Consider the following 16,042-nt stretch of genomic DNA (forward strand, 5'->3'; position numbering starts at 1 on the left):
GGCAGCTGCGCGAAATCTACCTGACGTCGCCCGATAGCACATTCCCGCATATTCCTAAAACAATCGCGCAACCTCGTACAATCGACGAAATAACCCACCGGTTCGTGACGACACTTGATTTACGCGTTCCACCACCGCGCATCGACTTTACGTGTGCCCGTTTGAAGCTCACGCTCGCTGTCGCGTCTACCGAATCGGAACGACCGTCACGTTCTCCATTGTTAAGCGCGAAATGTACACACTCCGATCTCGCTGTTCTTAATCCTATGGACGACCCAGTTTCTGAACGTAAATAGACAACGTTGCGTTTTTTCTTCTTTTCTTGTAAAAATTGCGTTGTATGAAAATATCGTTGGTGTGTTTACTTGTTTTTACGTAATTAAAGTTTACACAGAATTTTAATTATAGAACAAGACATTTATATCTTACTTGATAAAACAATTTTAAGAGAATATTTTCTTATAAAAAGAGAGTATTTTCAATAGACACTTTGTGTTAGACACTTTCACCGTTGTTTGTCACTCGGATAAGCGTTAACCATTACTTTAAAAATTCTAACTCCAGTTTTGCTTCACTGAAATGAGGGATGAAAGTTCTTTGCCATCACAGCTACGTGAACAAGGAGCAGGTTATCTCACAGCGATGTACGCACGTTCATACGCGAAACGAGTCCTGTGGGCGTTGGAATTTTGAAGATGTCGGTTTCGACCCTGTTAGCGAAGCTGCAGTGTAAATAAGATAACGACGAAGGGTCCACTGCGCGCTTCCATTTCGTAGCCAGCTCCGGGGAACGGTTATGCCCCGGTCCCTTCGAGGGAAAAGGCGCTTCCTGCGGAAGCGTAAAGCGAATCTCGAGTATCCCGCCCGAAGGTACTTTCGGGCATTACCGTCGAATTTAAACCGCCGTTAACCCGCGGGACTGGAGTCTCAGGAGCAGCGTGTGTGCGCGGCTCGTAAAATCCGTTTCGTCTGAACACCTTCTCGGCCACGAGTGCACTCGTTCAACTCGCGCCAAAGCAGCAACACATCGGCGAGCTACTGTTGAAAAGTACATGAAGCGGTCGCGGTAATGTCTTACTTCGTTCGCGGCTGAAATTCGCGCGTTGCCCCTCGACGTACCTACTTCGGAAAATTGAAATAATCCTATTTTACAGTTTCCGAGATAATTTTTCTCACTCTCTCTTTCTCTCTCATCCAGAGTATAAACGCTATATCTTACACTTATCAAAGATTTATTTTATTTTACTGCTATTCAAAGAATGCGTTATATGTATACTCTGTTAGATAACAAATAAAAATTAAGTGTGCATCCGAGGATTATTTCATCTTGTTGAAATCTGTTGAACACGAATTGCTCTTGAGAAATTTTTGTATACAGATTACGGGCTTGTTTATAATATTCGTAGGAATTCAGGATGTCGATCGCATTTGATAGTTGTCAGAAACCTCGGGATCGGATTCTTGCGAGAAAAGTTATAAAATTTATGCGATATGACATATACCGCGGAATGAGAAAATCTGAGAAATGCAAATATATCCCCGATCGTATTGACACATTTCGGTGCGAATTTTACAATGGAAAATGATGCAAGTCAATAGAGGTAAGTCACGATGCGACTATCCATTCCGCTGTCGGCTATATACGAACCACATACTTATGCGAATATTATTATGCAAACCACAACATGAACCGCCGCAGAATTCGATCAAACATGGCGAAATATATGCACGAAATTCACTGGTTGATCTATCCACAGAAAATCCAATTCAACTGGGCTTTCCCCCTTCCCCCCTTCTCGCCGGTTTACATAAGTATATAAATTTACAACAATCCCTCTCCCACATATTTGGCGGAAACGAGGGCGCATTTGATCCGCTGCGATTTTCGCGGCCGTCCGAGAGTGGAAAGGGGGGGGGGAGCAGGAATAGAGAGACACTACTCTAATCTACATACTTGATCCGGTTATTTAATCGAATCACGCGCTCTCGAACGAACGCGGTCGCGATTCTATCGGCCACTACCCTGGGGATACCAGGGTACATAGAGCATAGAGCACAGTTCGCGTTCGTCCGTACCGTATAATATTTTCCCCGATCTACATACAAATATGGAATCACAATCATTCTCGTTATTTACTCACGTCGGATCGAAAATGTGTTTGATTTTCTCAGCGTCTCTTGAACCGAACTCAGAACTGTACTCTCATACTTAGAACTCCCGTTTGTGCTTCTTAATCCAATCGATGTGGGAGCAGCACACCCCAAAATGCAAGGAATAATCAATGAATTACAAGAAACTGCACCAGATCGAACGCAAGGTTCTCGATATTAGGATAAATATAAAATCTGTCCCGAAAATAAAGGAGCGAAATACAAGGCACATTATATTTATAATAAATACAGTACATATTATATACTTCCGAAAACATTGGCAAAGCTTGAATGGATTAAAGTTGCGTCATGCGAATGCAATATTAATTCTGCGAAACAAGATTTATACTGATATTTAATCTAAATATATATTAGTCCATTAACGGACTATACAACAAACTCGAACAACAACGAATGGTATTCTCGTGTTTGTACAATATGGATTTATGACTATCACATTACATATCGTGTTCCGCTCTGATTTGAATCGCTCTCCAGGTTGCTGGCTGGCGTGTAACGCCTATAGTATTAACAGAATTCTATATAAGTTACGTGTGTGTCTTCGGAATTCGTTCCGTCACGTCGAGAGCGAATACGGCGCCCAGCGAGCGACGGTTGTAATTATGTGAATAATTAATTGAAACGCGACGTCAGGCCACCCCGTTACTGCGGGCCACCGCATGACCGGGCTCGGTACCCGCTCCTTTCGCGAACGCCCTTAGATTCAGTTATTAACCAGGACGAATACGTATCCTGATAATGAGGTTCCGGGTCACGAAAAAACCGGATGAGGAAATTTCTTTTAGAGACATTTTCTCGCATCGCCATTTCGATCATATCGACAGTTTGCTTTTCATCTTACGAAATAATTTCGCATCTGCCGGAAGAGCATCGCGCGAGCTGTCCACGAGGAAATATTTCTCGTTTCTTTCTTCGCGCGGACAGTTAGAAAAATCGGGAACATTAACCTTAAGGCTTTGATATCGAGTTCATAGAAGCACAAATGGCCACATACTTAGAGTGTCTCTGCCTGTAAATGCGTGCTATAAGATCGGTACATTTTCGCAAGAGGACTTCTCCGACGGGCGTGTCAGCTAAATTTGTTACAATAGCCTTGCTTGAGTGCAGACAGACAAACTTTCATATTGAATGCGACTCGATTTCGCTGGCATTTTCACGTGTCATTATTAATATGCTTTCGTACCGTCTTAACTCGAGTGCCAGGAAGCTGAAAATCAGCATTGTTTGCAAAATTTACGACCAGTCTGCCGCCAGTCACCTAGTTTCGCAAACGAGAGCTTAGGCGATGTTGCGCGTCGTCTCTCCCGGTGATTTGGCGCCGTTAACTTTCCGACGGTTTTCCCGGACATTTATGACATACGGAGTTTGAGAGCGGGTCACCGCACCTCGTTATATCGTCGGTACTATTTGCTCGTGGGAGCGCAATGAGCGAGCTGGACGAACGGCATACATGCACAGGACGTCCCAAAATGTTGAGTTTACGCTCGATATAATATGAGTTAATTTGATTAATTTCCAACTCATGTTTCTTCAAATTTATTTGGCCGGAGAAATTCAATTTTAATATTCATGATGCTAAATGTTTCGGAAAATAAATTCTAATTATTCCGTCGACACAAACTGAAAGACGAAATTTTAATTTTTCTCATCCAAAAGCCGAAACAAGTCGATATTTTAATATTTCCAAAAAGACATTTTATTTAAAATTCATCATGCGCAGTGCGAAACTCTAAAACTCTACGAACTCTAAAACAAAACTCATTATCCATACGTTGTCGTGCGTATACTAGTTGACACGCCCGCAAATGGATAGTATAGTCGGTGTATAGGTGAAAGCGTATACCAACAATGCAATTAAAATTACACATTGATTAGATTGAAAATCGTAAAACAGCAAACTTTTCTGTTTGAATGACTTTTTATTTACGCGATATACGTGACTCGGGACTTCCTGCGTAGATGTAACGTGGCGAGAAAGCCATGGAAAGGAGCGGGTTTCGCGGCAAGGTCGGTGAAACCCCAACCGTCCTGGAAATCTTTAAAAGGAAGACTAGAGAAACGCTGGACCGCCGATAATAATAATAATAAAAAAAACGAAATAGACTCGTTTGCGGGGAAAAAAATCCGGAATAACTCGCGCGTCCAATCCTCGATCGGAATGACGACGACGAGGACGGTTAAATCGATCCGGTCGACGCGCGTAAACCAGTGAGACATATATAAACGACGGAGGACGGAGACGTCGACCGATCAATCCGGCCTCGAGGGCGCAACCCGAATTCCACGCTTGACATTTCAATCTTCAATCTCTCTGCGGCGAAGGCGCCTAGACGGATACGCGGCTCGTTAGTCGTTGCATGTGTCGGTTTATGATAACGATCAAGTCTAACGAGATGAAACGGACAGCGGTTTACGATCTCTCCACGATACGAGACGAGGGTGTCGCTGTACTGTCGTTTGTGCTTAGTGCCTAACAATATATGTATATATTTTTTTCTGTTTTTTTTTGTTCGGTTTTTTTTCTGGCACGCAGATATATTCTCGCACAAGAAAAATCGCACAGAATACAAGCAGACTTTATCACGCAGATACTTCAAACGTGCACCTATAGTAACACTGTGTATTCTACTGTAGTTGAAGATAATTTACAGGTGGCTCGCAACTAGGAAATGCTGTGTCGTGCTGAGGAACTGATCACACACCTTGATCGTTCGTCTCTCTAACGTCTGTCTAAAATGCAAACATCTCTAAACTTCGTTTCGCATTTCGATTTCATAACTTTGTAGCTGGAATGACAAGATCTTTTTCTCTCTATAAAAGTAGTTTTCTTGTATAAAAATACTATATATCGGTCTCTTACAAAAATATTGTGCTCCTTTATCTTACAGAAATTGTGCTCTTTTAAAAAATACAGTGATCAAAATTGAATTTATTGCAAATCGATGAAGAATTAGAAAAGGAATCACGAGATTCGAATGATATCGCTAGGATAAAATTCATCGCACATATGAAATTCTGCGTATAAGAGAAAAGCAACGTACGTTAGACGTTAAATTATCGTGTCGATTAAACCCGAGTATCGGCATTGGATTAATTGACGATCGAAGAATCTTTGATATCACGTGCCGCCTCAAACGCACAGCTCTCATCACGATCCGAGTAAAATCGCGAAGGTTTACGCAAGAAAGTCAGCGCCAATATTTAGCTTCAATAATTTATTTAATCATTACGCTCACATTACGCAGACAATCGACGTTTCGAAATTTCTCAATGCACGCGCTTGCGTGTTATGTCAGGGCGCGTCGTTGCGGCAGTCGCCAACGGACGGGCAGGACTTTCCCGTCATCGATCCATAATATTTTTATACTCCTGCTGACCCGATCGCGTAATATTTTCACCTTTACGCGATATTTACGCGGCGCACGCATCAGCGGACTACGCGACGGATACTCGCGAGCGTAGACGCGTCGGAACCTATAATTAACGTTGCGCAATTTTTCTTTTTCTTTTTTTTAGAAAGGAGCAGGGAAAAGAGGGTGTATTTGAACAAGAGGCGTATTTTGTAAGACAATTCTATCTATGTGGATTGTTGAACTTGCTTATACTTGTTTCTGAGACATGATCGATTGTAAAATTAGGGTTCTGCAACTAATATTTTACATCATGTACGTCAAATATATATAAAACGTAAAATACTAAAAATGCTAGTATATTATTGAGTTAGATAAAAGAATTAGTATAATTAGATACGGATCCAGTAGATTCACAGATAATAACCAGGCAAAAAATTAACTCATTAAGGAACGCAAAATTTCTAGTTTCCCCTGCACATATTCTTATACAAAATACAAATCATATTCTCTACAAATTCCAAGATTGTTCGATTACTTGATTTTCTATTATTTTACACAGCATTTAAAATCATTCAGTTTTTTTATTCTAATTGAAATGTATACTTTTCTGTTCGCTGTTTCATCTAAAGATGATTTCGTTAAAGCGTGAATAATAATACAGAGATTCTGATTACATAAGCCATAAGCCATTGCGCATCTCGATACCGTGCTGTTTTTAGAAATTAAAAAAAAAAACGATTTTACACCTTACTGTCTCGCTAACGAAATTTACTGGAGTTTATTCATCGTCTGCAGGGTACGTCATAGAGTCTCTTTTCTGAGGGCAGCCGGCTGTACGTTGAAAGAACTCTCTTGTGCGGCAAGTTTCCTAATTGCCTCTGATAATTATCGTTCCACTTTTTTCACGATTCGGCCGATCTCGCTCACCTTGGATTATCGCGTACCTTAAATCGGTCTTGAGTGTACTTCCATCCCGCCGATATTGTTTAAAGATACACCCAACATTCCGGTTGCAATGAAGAGAGGGCGGGACGCTCGTTACTCGCGGAACAAAAGGGAGGGTGCCCGCCTCTACTATCCAGGGCGCGGGACTTACTTGTTGCTCACAACACCGGAGTGCTCTCCTCTCAGGAATATCGCGACCCACGAGAGCGACGTGCTGCATAAGCGAGAACTCGCGGACGGAACGGAGAGGAAACATAGAGAGACCGGTGGGTGGGTCAGCGATCCTCGAGAACAGGGAATTTATCCCGAAAACCCGACAATAGGCACCGCAGTGGGATTCGCCTTTGTTCGACGTGGAACAATCGACGAAAATGCCTCTCGGAATTCATGAACGCGACAGCGCGTGGACTTTGATGCACGCTGGCGCAACTAGAGGCTAGAATCCGCAAAAGGAAGAGGAAGTGAGAACGGTTCGATAAACATTGTCTTTTAATCCCGTCCAGCCGCGTTTTATCCTCGAGGCCCATCCTTCCGTTCCACTGTTCCCAGCCGCATCAATTGCTATTTTGTTTACTCGCTCGCGCTTTGATCGCCAGTCAATCACACTTAAGATGTAATCGTTTCCGGCGTTAACGTATGGGTGTATAAATGTGAACATGTCCCATCAATACATAGTTTATTTTACACATGTTTCAAAAAGTTATTATTTTACTCATACGTTTTGTGATAAAATAAAAGTAGATATTTTTTAATTGATATTTCGAGACATTAATTTTTCTAGTTTTCAACATTGAACATATTGATAATAAATCTTCTAATTAAACGGCTCTGCCTCTCGCGAGAATTGCGTAAATCTAATAATTTAAAATTATGATTTGTAAATGTAGCTGATCATTAATTAAGCTATTCTTTTAATGTACATAGGAAGAGTAATTTTAGAATCAATAAGATTACTTTGGTAAAAGATTAACTTAAATTTCAACGTTTGATTAAAGCTTTGAAAGGCAAAGTTTTTACCTTTTATGCTCTCAAGCCTTAATTCACCAAAAGCGTAAATTTAAATCTCCATTAAAGCCACTATTTTTCTTAGCTTCTGTCCGTTAGTAGTCCTGCGGTTGAAACGATATTCGACGGTTCTTGTACGACCTGCGCAATTCACCTCCACTATTGTTATTTCGAAGGTCCAATTCACACAGACGTTCTTTCCATTCGGAAATTGAGGCGTTCAAGATCGGACTTTTCGTACAAATATTCGTCGTTACCTCGGCAGAGGTGCTTGCTTAGGGAACCGAATAAAGTGCATAAGCCTCTCACAAGTTACGTCCGTAACATCGCAATGGTGGAGACAGAGCTGATCATCCTTTTGTCCGTTTCTCTCCCTCGCGCGGATTTCCCTACTCATTCCTCCCTCGGCTTTTCGGATCGCGCTAAGCTCCAGATAAACATGTCGAGATATGTGCATCCTGATTATCGTGCACTGACTGCAACTATCTCGAATGCGGTAGTAAAATCCGCCTCGTCGCGCCGCTGCGGTAGAACAATATATGTAAATCTTTTTTTTTTTTTTTTACTCTCTAGCTTATCATGTCTCACTTATTGTTGCCGTGATGTCGCGTTTTCTGCTAATCAAACGCATCAGATTAGTATGATGTAAGTCCGAACAAGTTAGAGTTATCGCGATTTATCTGCTAACTTTGTCGCTGAAATTTTGTTTTGCACGAACTTGCATCGTCACAGAATACCGCGATGCTCTTAACTCGCGTTGAATACCCTTTCGCTTCGTTTCACACTTTGCCGAGGCAACGTATGCCAACAACGCTAAAAAGATTTCGCGTAACGACAGTTTGCGGCATGTGCGGAACTTGCTTACATTCTTAACCGTCCTATGAGCCATCCCGGGGTAAGTACTTAACGTCGAGCAATCGTTAGGCATTCAGGTACTTGGTTTCTCTTGGAGCGGAAACTTTTGCGGCCACTGTTGTCACAGGGTCGAGGGGTATTAACGAAAACTTTCGCAAGTTCGCGGGAAGTTTATGATGGCGCGGTATCGAGTGCAATGCAATGTCAAGCTAAATTGTAACTTCCATTACACGGGATTACGTTAACTTATATCAAGAGTGTCGCAACTTTCCTTACAATGTATTACTCAGTGATAATGGAAGCGAGCTGACGTACATTACTTGCCGTACTTCATTAAATTTCCACTCGGCAAACAACGTGAGTATCATTTCGCAAAGAATGAAAATAAAAAAGAGCTTTTATCTTTATCATGCAAGAAAATTCTATGAAATCATATTGGAGATAGATCGAGGTCGTGTTGTTGCAACTCGATGTAATTGACAATCCTGTCGACGATGTGCCGGAAACGATCTGTCAATCTCGCGATAATCCGTCAGAAGAGCGGCTATTAACCCATATATTAATGCGTCCCTTGATGTCGTTATAATTAGCCCCCTTACAATTCGATCATTAAATTCCGATGCGTCGTTATTGCGGGTTCTATTGACCAGATCGCCGATAATGTTCGGATGTCACGTGCGCGGTTTCTCACGATTCTGTTACAAATTGCTGTAGCCGTGCAGTATTTTTCTTCGTAGCTAATTAACACGCATTCGCACAATAACAATATCATCAAAATAACGGCCACAAAACTCCCGTAGTAGTATACTGTATCCCGGCGTATCCGCGCGCTCCTCGCGCGCATTCAGAGACAAATGCGGCAACGAATAACGAGGTTCCCGTAAAAGAGGAACACGATCGACAAAATCCAATGCCCGGTACTCGCTGCAACACAGTTTCGTTCCGTCGTGCACGAACGAGATTAATTAGCCGGACACACTTTTTGGGCGAAATCCCGTTTCTCGTTAGTCTTCATTAGCCACACAACAACGACGACAATGCCGCTATCCATGATGCGCCGGAATAAACGTACATTAGAGAGAGCGTTCGACCGGTTTTTCGCACCGATCGATTTCATAAAGCCTATTTTCCCTGATATACCGGGTCGCGCGCGCGCGTTTGATTAAAACGCGCGTTGATCGACATCGAAAGAGCATACGTCGCCCATCTCCGCGATCTGGGACAAATGGTAAAACACACAAAACCGACGAGACCGAATATTTAATATCTCATTGCGAATGAACGGACGAGCGCGGCAAGATCACGTACGAAGAGATACGAGATAATGATTAACACAATGGTGCTAAAAAAATTCAATTCTCTGCTGGAATTAATTAACTTTATTCTCCCCGAAAAGACTCACTGAAGCGCCCCTTTATTCCCCGTCATCCTCCGTCTTATCCCCTTCGTTCTCCATTTCGCGATAACGTGTAAAAGTAACGAGAGAAGCGCAAGGGCTTTAACGATACGGCGGTATCGATTTTCGATTGGCGAGAATGACATCCTCGAAACCTTCGACAATGCCGATGCCGCCTTCTCGTAGCGATTTCAAGGGAACATTAACGTCGATGCCACCTACATCGAACATTTTCGCGAGCACGCAGTATCAATTTCTACAAGTTGTCTCGCAAGATCGTCGTAATATTCGATTTATCTTCGCCAAGCGTGTACTTTGCGTATAACAGCGTACAGGGCCGTCCCATTTATTAGCACGTTTCCCGGAGGAATAACCTTTCGCACACCCTCGCGCGTTTGCCGCCCCAACATGCGACATTCGAAATCTTAATAAGCCGCCAGATAAATATGTCATAAAATTTCGCGCGCACAGGTTCCCGAGACCGGTACAAGTATCCGCTTTTATCCTTTAACGCTGTTTAAGTGGTTGCTTCGAATTATTCTTGAGGGATTAACACGAACTGGCTCACAGTATCCTTTCTCTTCTCCGTTTTTACCCTTTCGAACCCTTTCGCCCTTTTTTAGTTCCAGGTCGCACGTTGCACTTAAAGAGCCTCTCGTAAAAGCGGTTCTAAACGGTTTGCATTTTCATGATGGCATGAATAACATTCGCGAGTCCCATTTTATCGTTCTCCTTCACCTTCGCGATTCTCATCTTATTATTCATTCAGGATGTTGCAAGAAAGATGATTTAGATAAATGGTGAAAGTACAAGTCATAATACGTGAGGAAATACAGCGCGTTCGTAAAGTAAGATAAAGATCGATAATCTTGACATTTCTAAAATTGCGCTTAATCATGAATCTGCTTAATTTTTTTTCCGCGCAAGACAGCGTTTCTAATGGATATTACGGTGTCGCAAGTAAATGTAATTGGAACGGAGAAATTCCCATGCTTCAAATATCCCCATCCATCTCCTTACCTCCGACGTAAACGTGACAGTCGTCGTTCTTCGTCTGTTAATATCCTTCCTGCGAGATCTTGCCGGCAGCAACAAGAACCGATGACGTTCCCGGCTCCATCACGCGATGATTAAAGAGACGCGCGATTAAACCGGCCGCGAAACGATCACGATTGACGACTGACGAGGGTAATTAATGAAAGTATGATATGAAACGTTAGTGCGGATGAGGGTTTCGACGGGACGTACCAAACAAACGTGGTGGTCACGCATAACGGCAGTTGCCTGTACGTCCCTCCGGGCATCTTCAAGAGCACATGCAAGATAGACATCACTTGGTTCCCCTTTGACGACCAACACTGTGACATGAAGTTCGGATCCTGGACCTACGACGGCAACCAGGTACACTACTGTCTCCACTTACACACCGACACACGCTCAATACACACCGAGAGCACTAAGATTATCGATCCCTTAAATTCTTCCGAATGAGCTACACGCGCTTTTACTCGGGTAAACCGGAAGCGAAGGGTGACAGAGAGCGAGGGACCGCGAAATGTGGCTGTCCCAAGTGCGATATAGCCCGCTGTGCGGTACGACAAAGGAGAGGATCTCCATTTTCACAATTACGATCTTTGGAAAGTTTATCGCAAAATTTTTATTTATTGTGTGCGATGCGTGATGATACCAATATGATAAAATCTTCAGAAATTTCTGATTTATCAATGCAAATTTTCCGAATACTAAAAATTTGTATTTGTCAATTTGCATTTGATGTTTTGTTATTGTAAAAATTTGAATCTTTTACAATCAGTCATAATAATATATTTCAGCTAGTGTGAAATATAAAGCCATTCAAAAATTAATAATAAATTTCTTGTTTAATTTAATATTTTATTAACGCTACATCTACCGCCCAAATTTATTAAATATACAAGACACGGTTGTAATTAAAACTCACTGAATTGCATATTTAAAAAATGTAAAGATATATATTTATATGAATATTGATATAATTTTCTAATACGACGCATATTTTGAAATTAATAAGTAATTAGTTGGTCGTCGAAATCGCAGCAATAAAAACGTGATTTAATCGCGGCTCCCGCCGCTTAATTACCGTCCAATTACCAATTATGGATACGCGTCTCGTTCTCGCTTAACGAGCTCGCGGCCGAATTTCCATTGCGGAAAACTACCGAGAATTATCCCGTCTGCGTCGCCCCTCGGTGGTGCGAAGCGGGGATCCCCGCGGGATCCTCGGCGCTCTATCGCCGTCGGAAATAAAGCCACTTTCGTTGTCCGTTCGCTATCAGGGATCCCTCGCTGCCATGAGAGACTCGACCCGCCTCCCACCTCGTCCCAGCCGTGACCAGAAAAACCCTATCCCGCGCCCGTGACGGGCATCTCGCGGCTTCTTCTGTCCGACTCACAAGACTCACGAGTGCAACACACAATAGCGATGCTCCATAGATAGCCGTTCTCACGCTTCGTAGCTTCAGCTCGGATCTATATACATAATAGGCATATATATATATGATATATAGCATTACATGTTACACACGTACGACACGTATCACACGCACCGTTTTCTATAATGTGTGAGTTAGATCGAGTGCCGCGTGAGAAAAGAGACAAAGTCAGATAGGAAAGTGTCAGGGATACCCAGCACTCCAGAAGAGAATGTTCATCGCGAGAATCGTATCCTGTCATCGCGTTTTCAACGCTGTTTCATTGAAAATTTCATAACGTTTTGAGTGGATTGTTTTTTTAGGCAATTTTCCAGGTCCGCCCCGAGGCGGAAGGAAAACGTCATTTTGGTTCATTTTGTGAATGGTCGATTTCACCGATTTTTATTTAAATGCGCTTTGACAAAAGCATAATCAATTTTGTCGCGCAAAATAGACACTTACGCACTATTTTGTGCACACAAAATGTAAATTGTGCAGCATCACAGATGTCGATTAACGTGCGGAAATATGCCGATGGCGCAAGGCTTAAATTGTCGGATTCGATTTTGCCCTGTCCAATTATTTCCAAATTGCGGGTAACTTGAGGTGATCACCATTAATGGAGCGATTTCCTCGCACTATTATGGAAACGCTATTTCCATGCGTCGAATCGACGGCATCAATTCTAATAATCTCAGAAAGCACTTGAGATTACCTTATTTACTCGATCGTAATCACTTTGTCGCGAATTTCTCAACAGTCCATGAACTGCACTTGTCATTTCTCACTGTCAATTACATTTAACATTTCTTAGAGAATTGATTTGACGTTTGAAGTAAAATGTAACGCATTAATGTCACATTTTGATAAAAAGATTGAGGGATAAAATTAATTTGTTTAATTTTGTATGGCATAAATAAGAAATTAGTTTGCCTCGCACGTCGCTTGATTTTATTAGACGCGAGCTTACTTTTAGATGTAATTTTGTAACACGGATTTCGAGAGCCGAGGGTGAAATTTTGTTAAACTAGCTCTACTCGATTATACAATATCTGAATTGCGGATAACCTGTGGTGACCATCGTTAATGGAACGATTTCGACACTCTCGTAGATTGTGTCGCAGATACTTCAACGTGCATTGTCAATGATAATTACATCCGCGGCGCTAGATAAATTGCCGTTGCCTGTATTTAAAGCGAGCAACTCGCTATACATATATAATGTACTTTTCCTAATCTCTCTGTTACAAGATAATTATCCTCAATGATCTTTTCTATAACGTTCTTCACGATAATAATCGTGACATTTGCACTCCGACGTTTCCGCTCCGGAGAAAATTACGCAGAGAATCTCGTCGGAGAGAGAGAAAGGTGAGATATTCATCTTTGCTTCTTTGTCGTGATTTAATCGCCCGTAAGTTCTCCCATCAATTATCAAATTATCAATTATCAAAGTTCTATGCAAAATTCTCGTTTAATTCCGGTTGCATAAGTTCTCTACTATCTACTTAATCTCAAATTTGAAATTGGCAGTCTGCCAATATGTGAATAATTCAAAGTTCCAAGTTCGTACAAGCTGTCGTAATTTTTGCACGTTGAACTATCAAATTCGCATTGATATAAAACGCCGATAAAGTTTGGCGGGGATGCAGGCCGTTGTAATCTCACGGTGAATCCGCCTCTCTCCATTACGTGAGCGATAAATTTTGGCGCCGTATGGCAACTGATTCCCGTCGTCGTAAATGTGTACAGAAGCCGTGGATGCGCGCGTACAGAGGATATTAGGCATATACGACATCGCGCCTAACTCGCGACGTCGAGTTTGTCGAGCTCGTTCCCACGGCGCGCAGTTTGCACGCCGCATATAAACGCCAAATGTTAAATTCATTTTACTTACGACCCGGCCTCGACATTTCGCCACGTCCGTGACAGTTTCCAGCCCCTCGAGACCCTCGCGCAAAGAACTGTTCACGATCAGAGCGTAGAGAGGCACGCCAGTTCGTTCTGTCGCTCGAAATCACTCCCTGACACACAGAATTAATGAGAATCAACGTAATTTGGTATTTTATTACGCTTGACTTAAAGAATCTGCCTGATTTAATGAAACTCCGTTAGCTTCGCAATCTGCATTGAATTTCAATTTAATAATTCTTGAATAATTTTTACTTTATTTTTAATGCTTTGTTCGATAATGATGCATGAAGTCACAATATCTTGCAATTAGTTTAAAAGACGTCTCTTAATATTTTCCAGAAATATTCGATTCAAGCGCGATGCATAATTAATTTTTGACGTTCTAATTTTAAAATTTGTTTAATGATGTGAACGCGGACAAATTACATGTATTAATATCTTTTCACGACAGGATGTCTCATATAAGAATATTTATGTTTCCCGATTTGCGAAAAGACATCTGCACACAAAAATTCAACATGGACTGCTGTCCTCTTTATTGCGACATATTTCACGATTTGCGAGCGAGAGAGAAAGAATCATGCTTTATGGTAACGATTTATCGCGACGTTGGTGAATCATGCGACGATTGGTAGTGCCGGACTATAAAGTAAACTGAAAATGACAAATCGTGATTTTCCGTTTGCTGCTGATACACCGTAAAACATTGCACCGCATCGTAAAGCTCAGCGAATGTTCGCTAACGGATAATGCACTTATCGCGACGGGTTGGAATGAGAACAACAAGTGTCTCACCCACACACACATACACACACATGTGCATAAAATTTTTAACGATTCGCCACTAAAGTCTATTGTTAGTGTTATTACCGTCATTTAAAAGAAATATTTTTTGTCGAAGCAAAATCGGCCAGATCGAAATTAAATTAATCATCATACACGCACACACACATATATATATATTTTTATTTGTTCGAATATTTTTATTTATTCAACCAAATAAATACCGTAAAATATTGAAATTTAAAGTTATGAAAATTAATACGTAATTTTCACGCTCTTTTGTGCCTATGTTGTACATATTTTGTGACAATTTCTCGATTCATCGGCGTTATTGATTTTAATAATATCAAAATCATTAACCGCACGTGGCGGCTTTGTTGCACGCTTTGACGATAAATAAGGTGCATGCTTTAGCATTCTTATAAATTGCGCGTCGAACTATTTCCTCGCTGTCACTGCCGATAAATTTATAAACACTCCGTCATTCTTCTTTGTTCTCCTCGCTTTAATACGGCCGACGTCGATAAGACTAAAAAACTACCATTGCTTTTCAGACGAGGGCTATCTCGCGGGTAATAAATAATCTCCGTACTTCCGCAACGCGGTCGCGGTCTCATCGATTTACAGTCCGGGGGCAATAAATTTGGTCATTATTTGTCTAAATGCGTGTGAAGTTCCTCGTGTCATTTCGCGCAACACCCATCTGTACCTCTTAATCATGGCACAGACAGAATTTACCGTGGGACATACATATTTCAGACACATTTCAGCGTTTGCAATTTCGGTATTCACAAATCAATCATTTGTCTGTAGTTTGTAGTACAACTAGTTTGACAGAATGAAATATTATATATCTCTTATATTATATATATATATCTCTCTCTCTCAAGAGTCATGTTAATGAATCAATTTTTGTATGCAAATTTTTATACACAAGTTTCTTTTATAATAAGTAATATCTTTGAATATATAGAGATTTCAAGCGCTGTATTTTTATGTGCAACGATCGTGTCGCGCGAACTCTTTAAGACACGATCGAACTTAACACGATTTGCACGTCCGGGGGTAAAATCAGTTCTCCGATAAATTTCGCGCTTAAATAATAAATAATCTGTCCACTTTTGTACTACCTCTTTCTCTCCGGTGTTTCGTCGTCGTCATATCACATA

The 16,042-nt window shown here is 41.5% G+C and overlaps 1 protein-coding gene and 1 long non-coding RNA gene across 4 annotated transcripts in view; one reads left to right on the top strand and one right to left on the bottom strand.

Moving 5' to 3' along the window:
- Nachralpha6 (nicotinic acetylcholine receptor alpha6) overlaps window positions 1–16,042 on the top strand; it is a 222,444-nt gene that overhangs the window by 101,857 nt on the left and 104,545 nt on the right. For all 3 annotated transcript variants that reach the window (XM_071784423.1, XM_071784414.1, XM_071784402.1), the window contains exon 6: window positions 10,947–11,127. In XM_071784423.1, coding sequence (XP_071640524.1) covers window positions 10,947–11,127 — 181 coding nt within the window. The remainder of the gene's footprint in view (window positions 1–10,946; window positions 11,128–16,042) is intronic.
- Window positions 1–16,042, bottom strand: part of LOC139816753 (uncharacterized) — a 278,339-nt gene that overhangs the window by 92,821 nt on the left and 169,476 nt on the right. The window lies entirely within an intron of this gene.

The sequence above is a fragment of the Temnothorax longispinosus genome, chromosome 1, assembly GCF_030848805.1.
Source record: "Temnothorax longispinosus isolate EJ_2023e chromosome 1, Tlon_JGU_v1, whole genome shotgun sequence".
Lineage (NCBI taxonomy): Eukaryota > Metazoa > Arthropoda > Insecta > Hymenoptera > Formicidae > Temnothorax > Temnothorax longispinosus.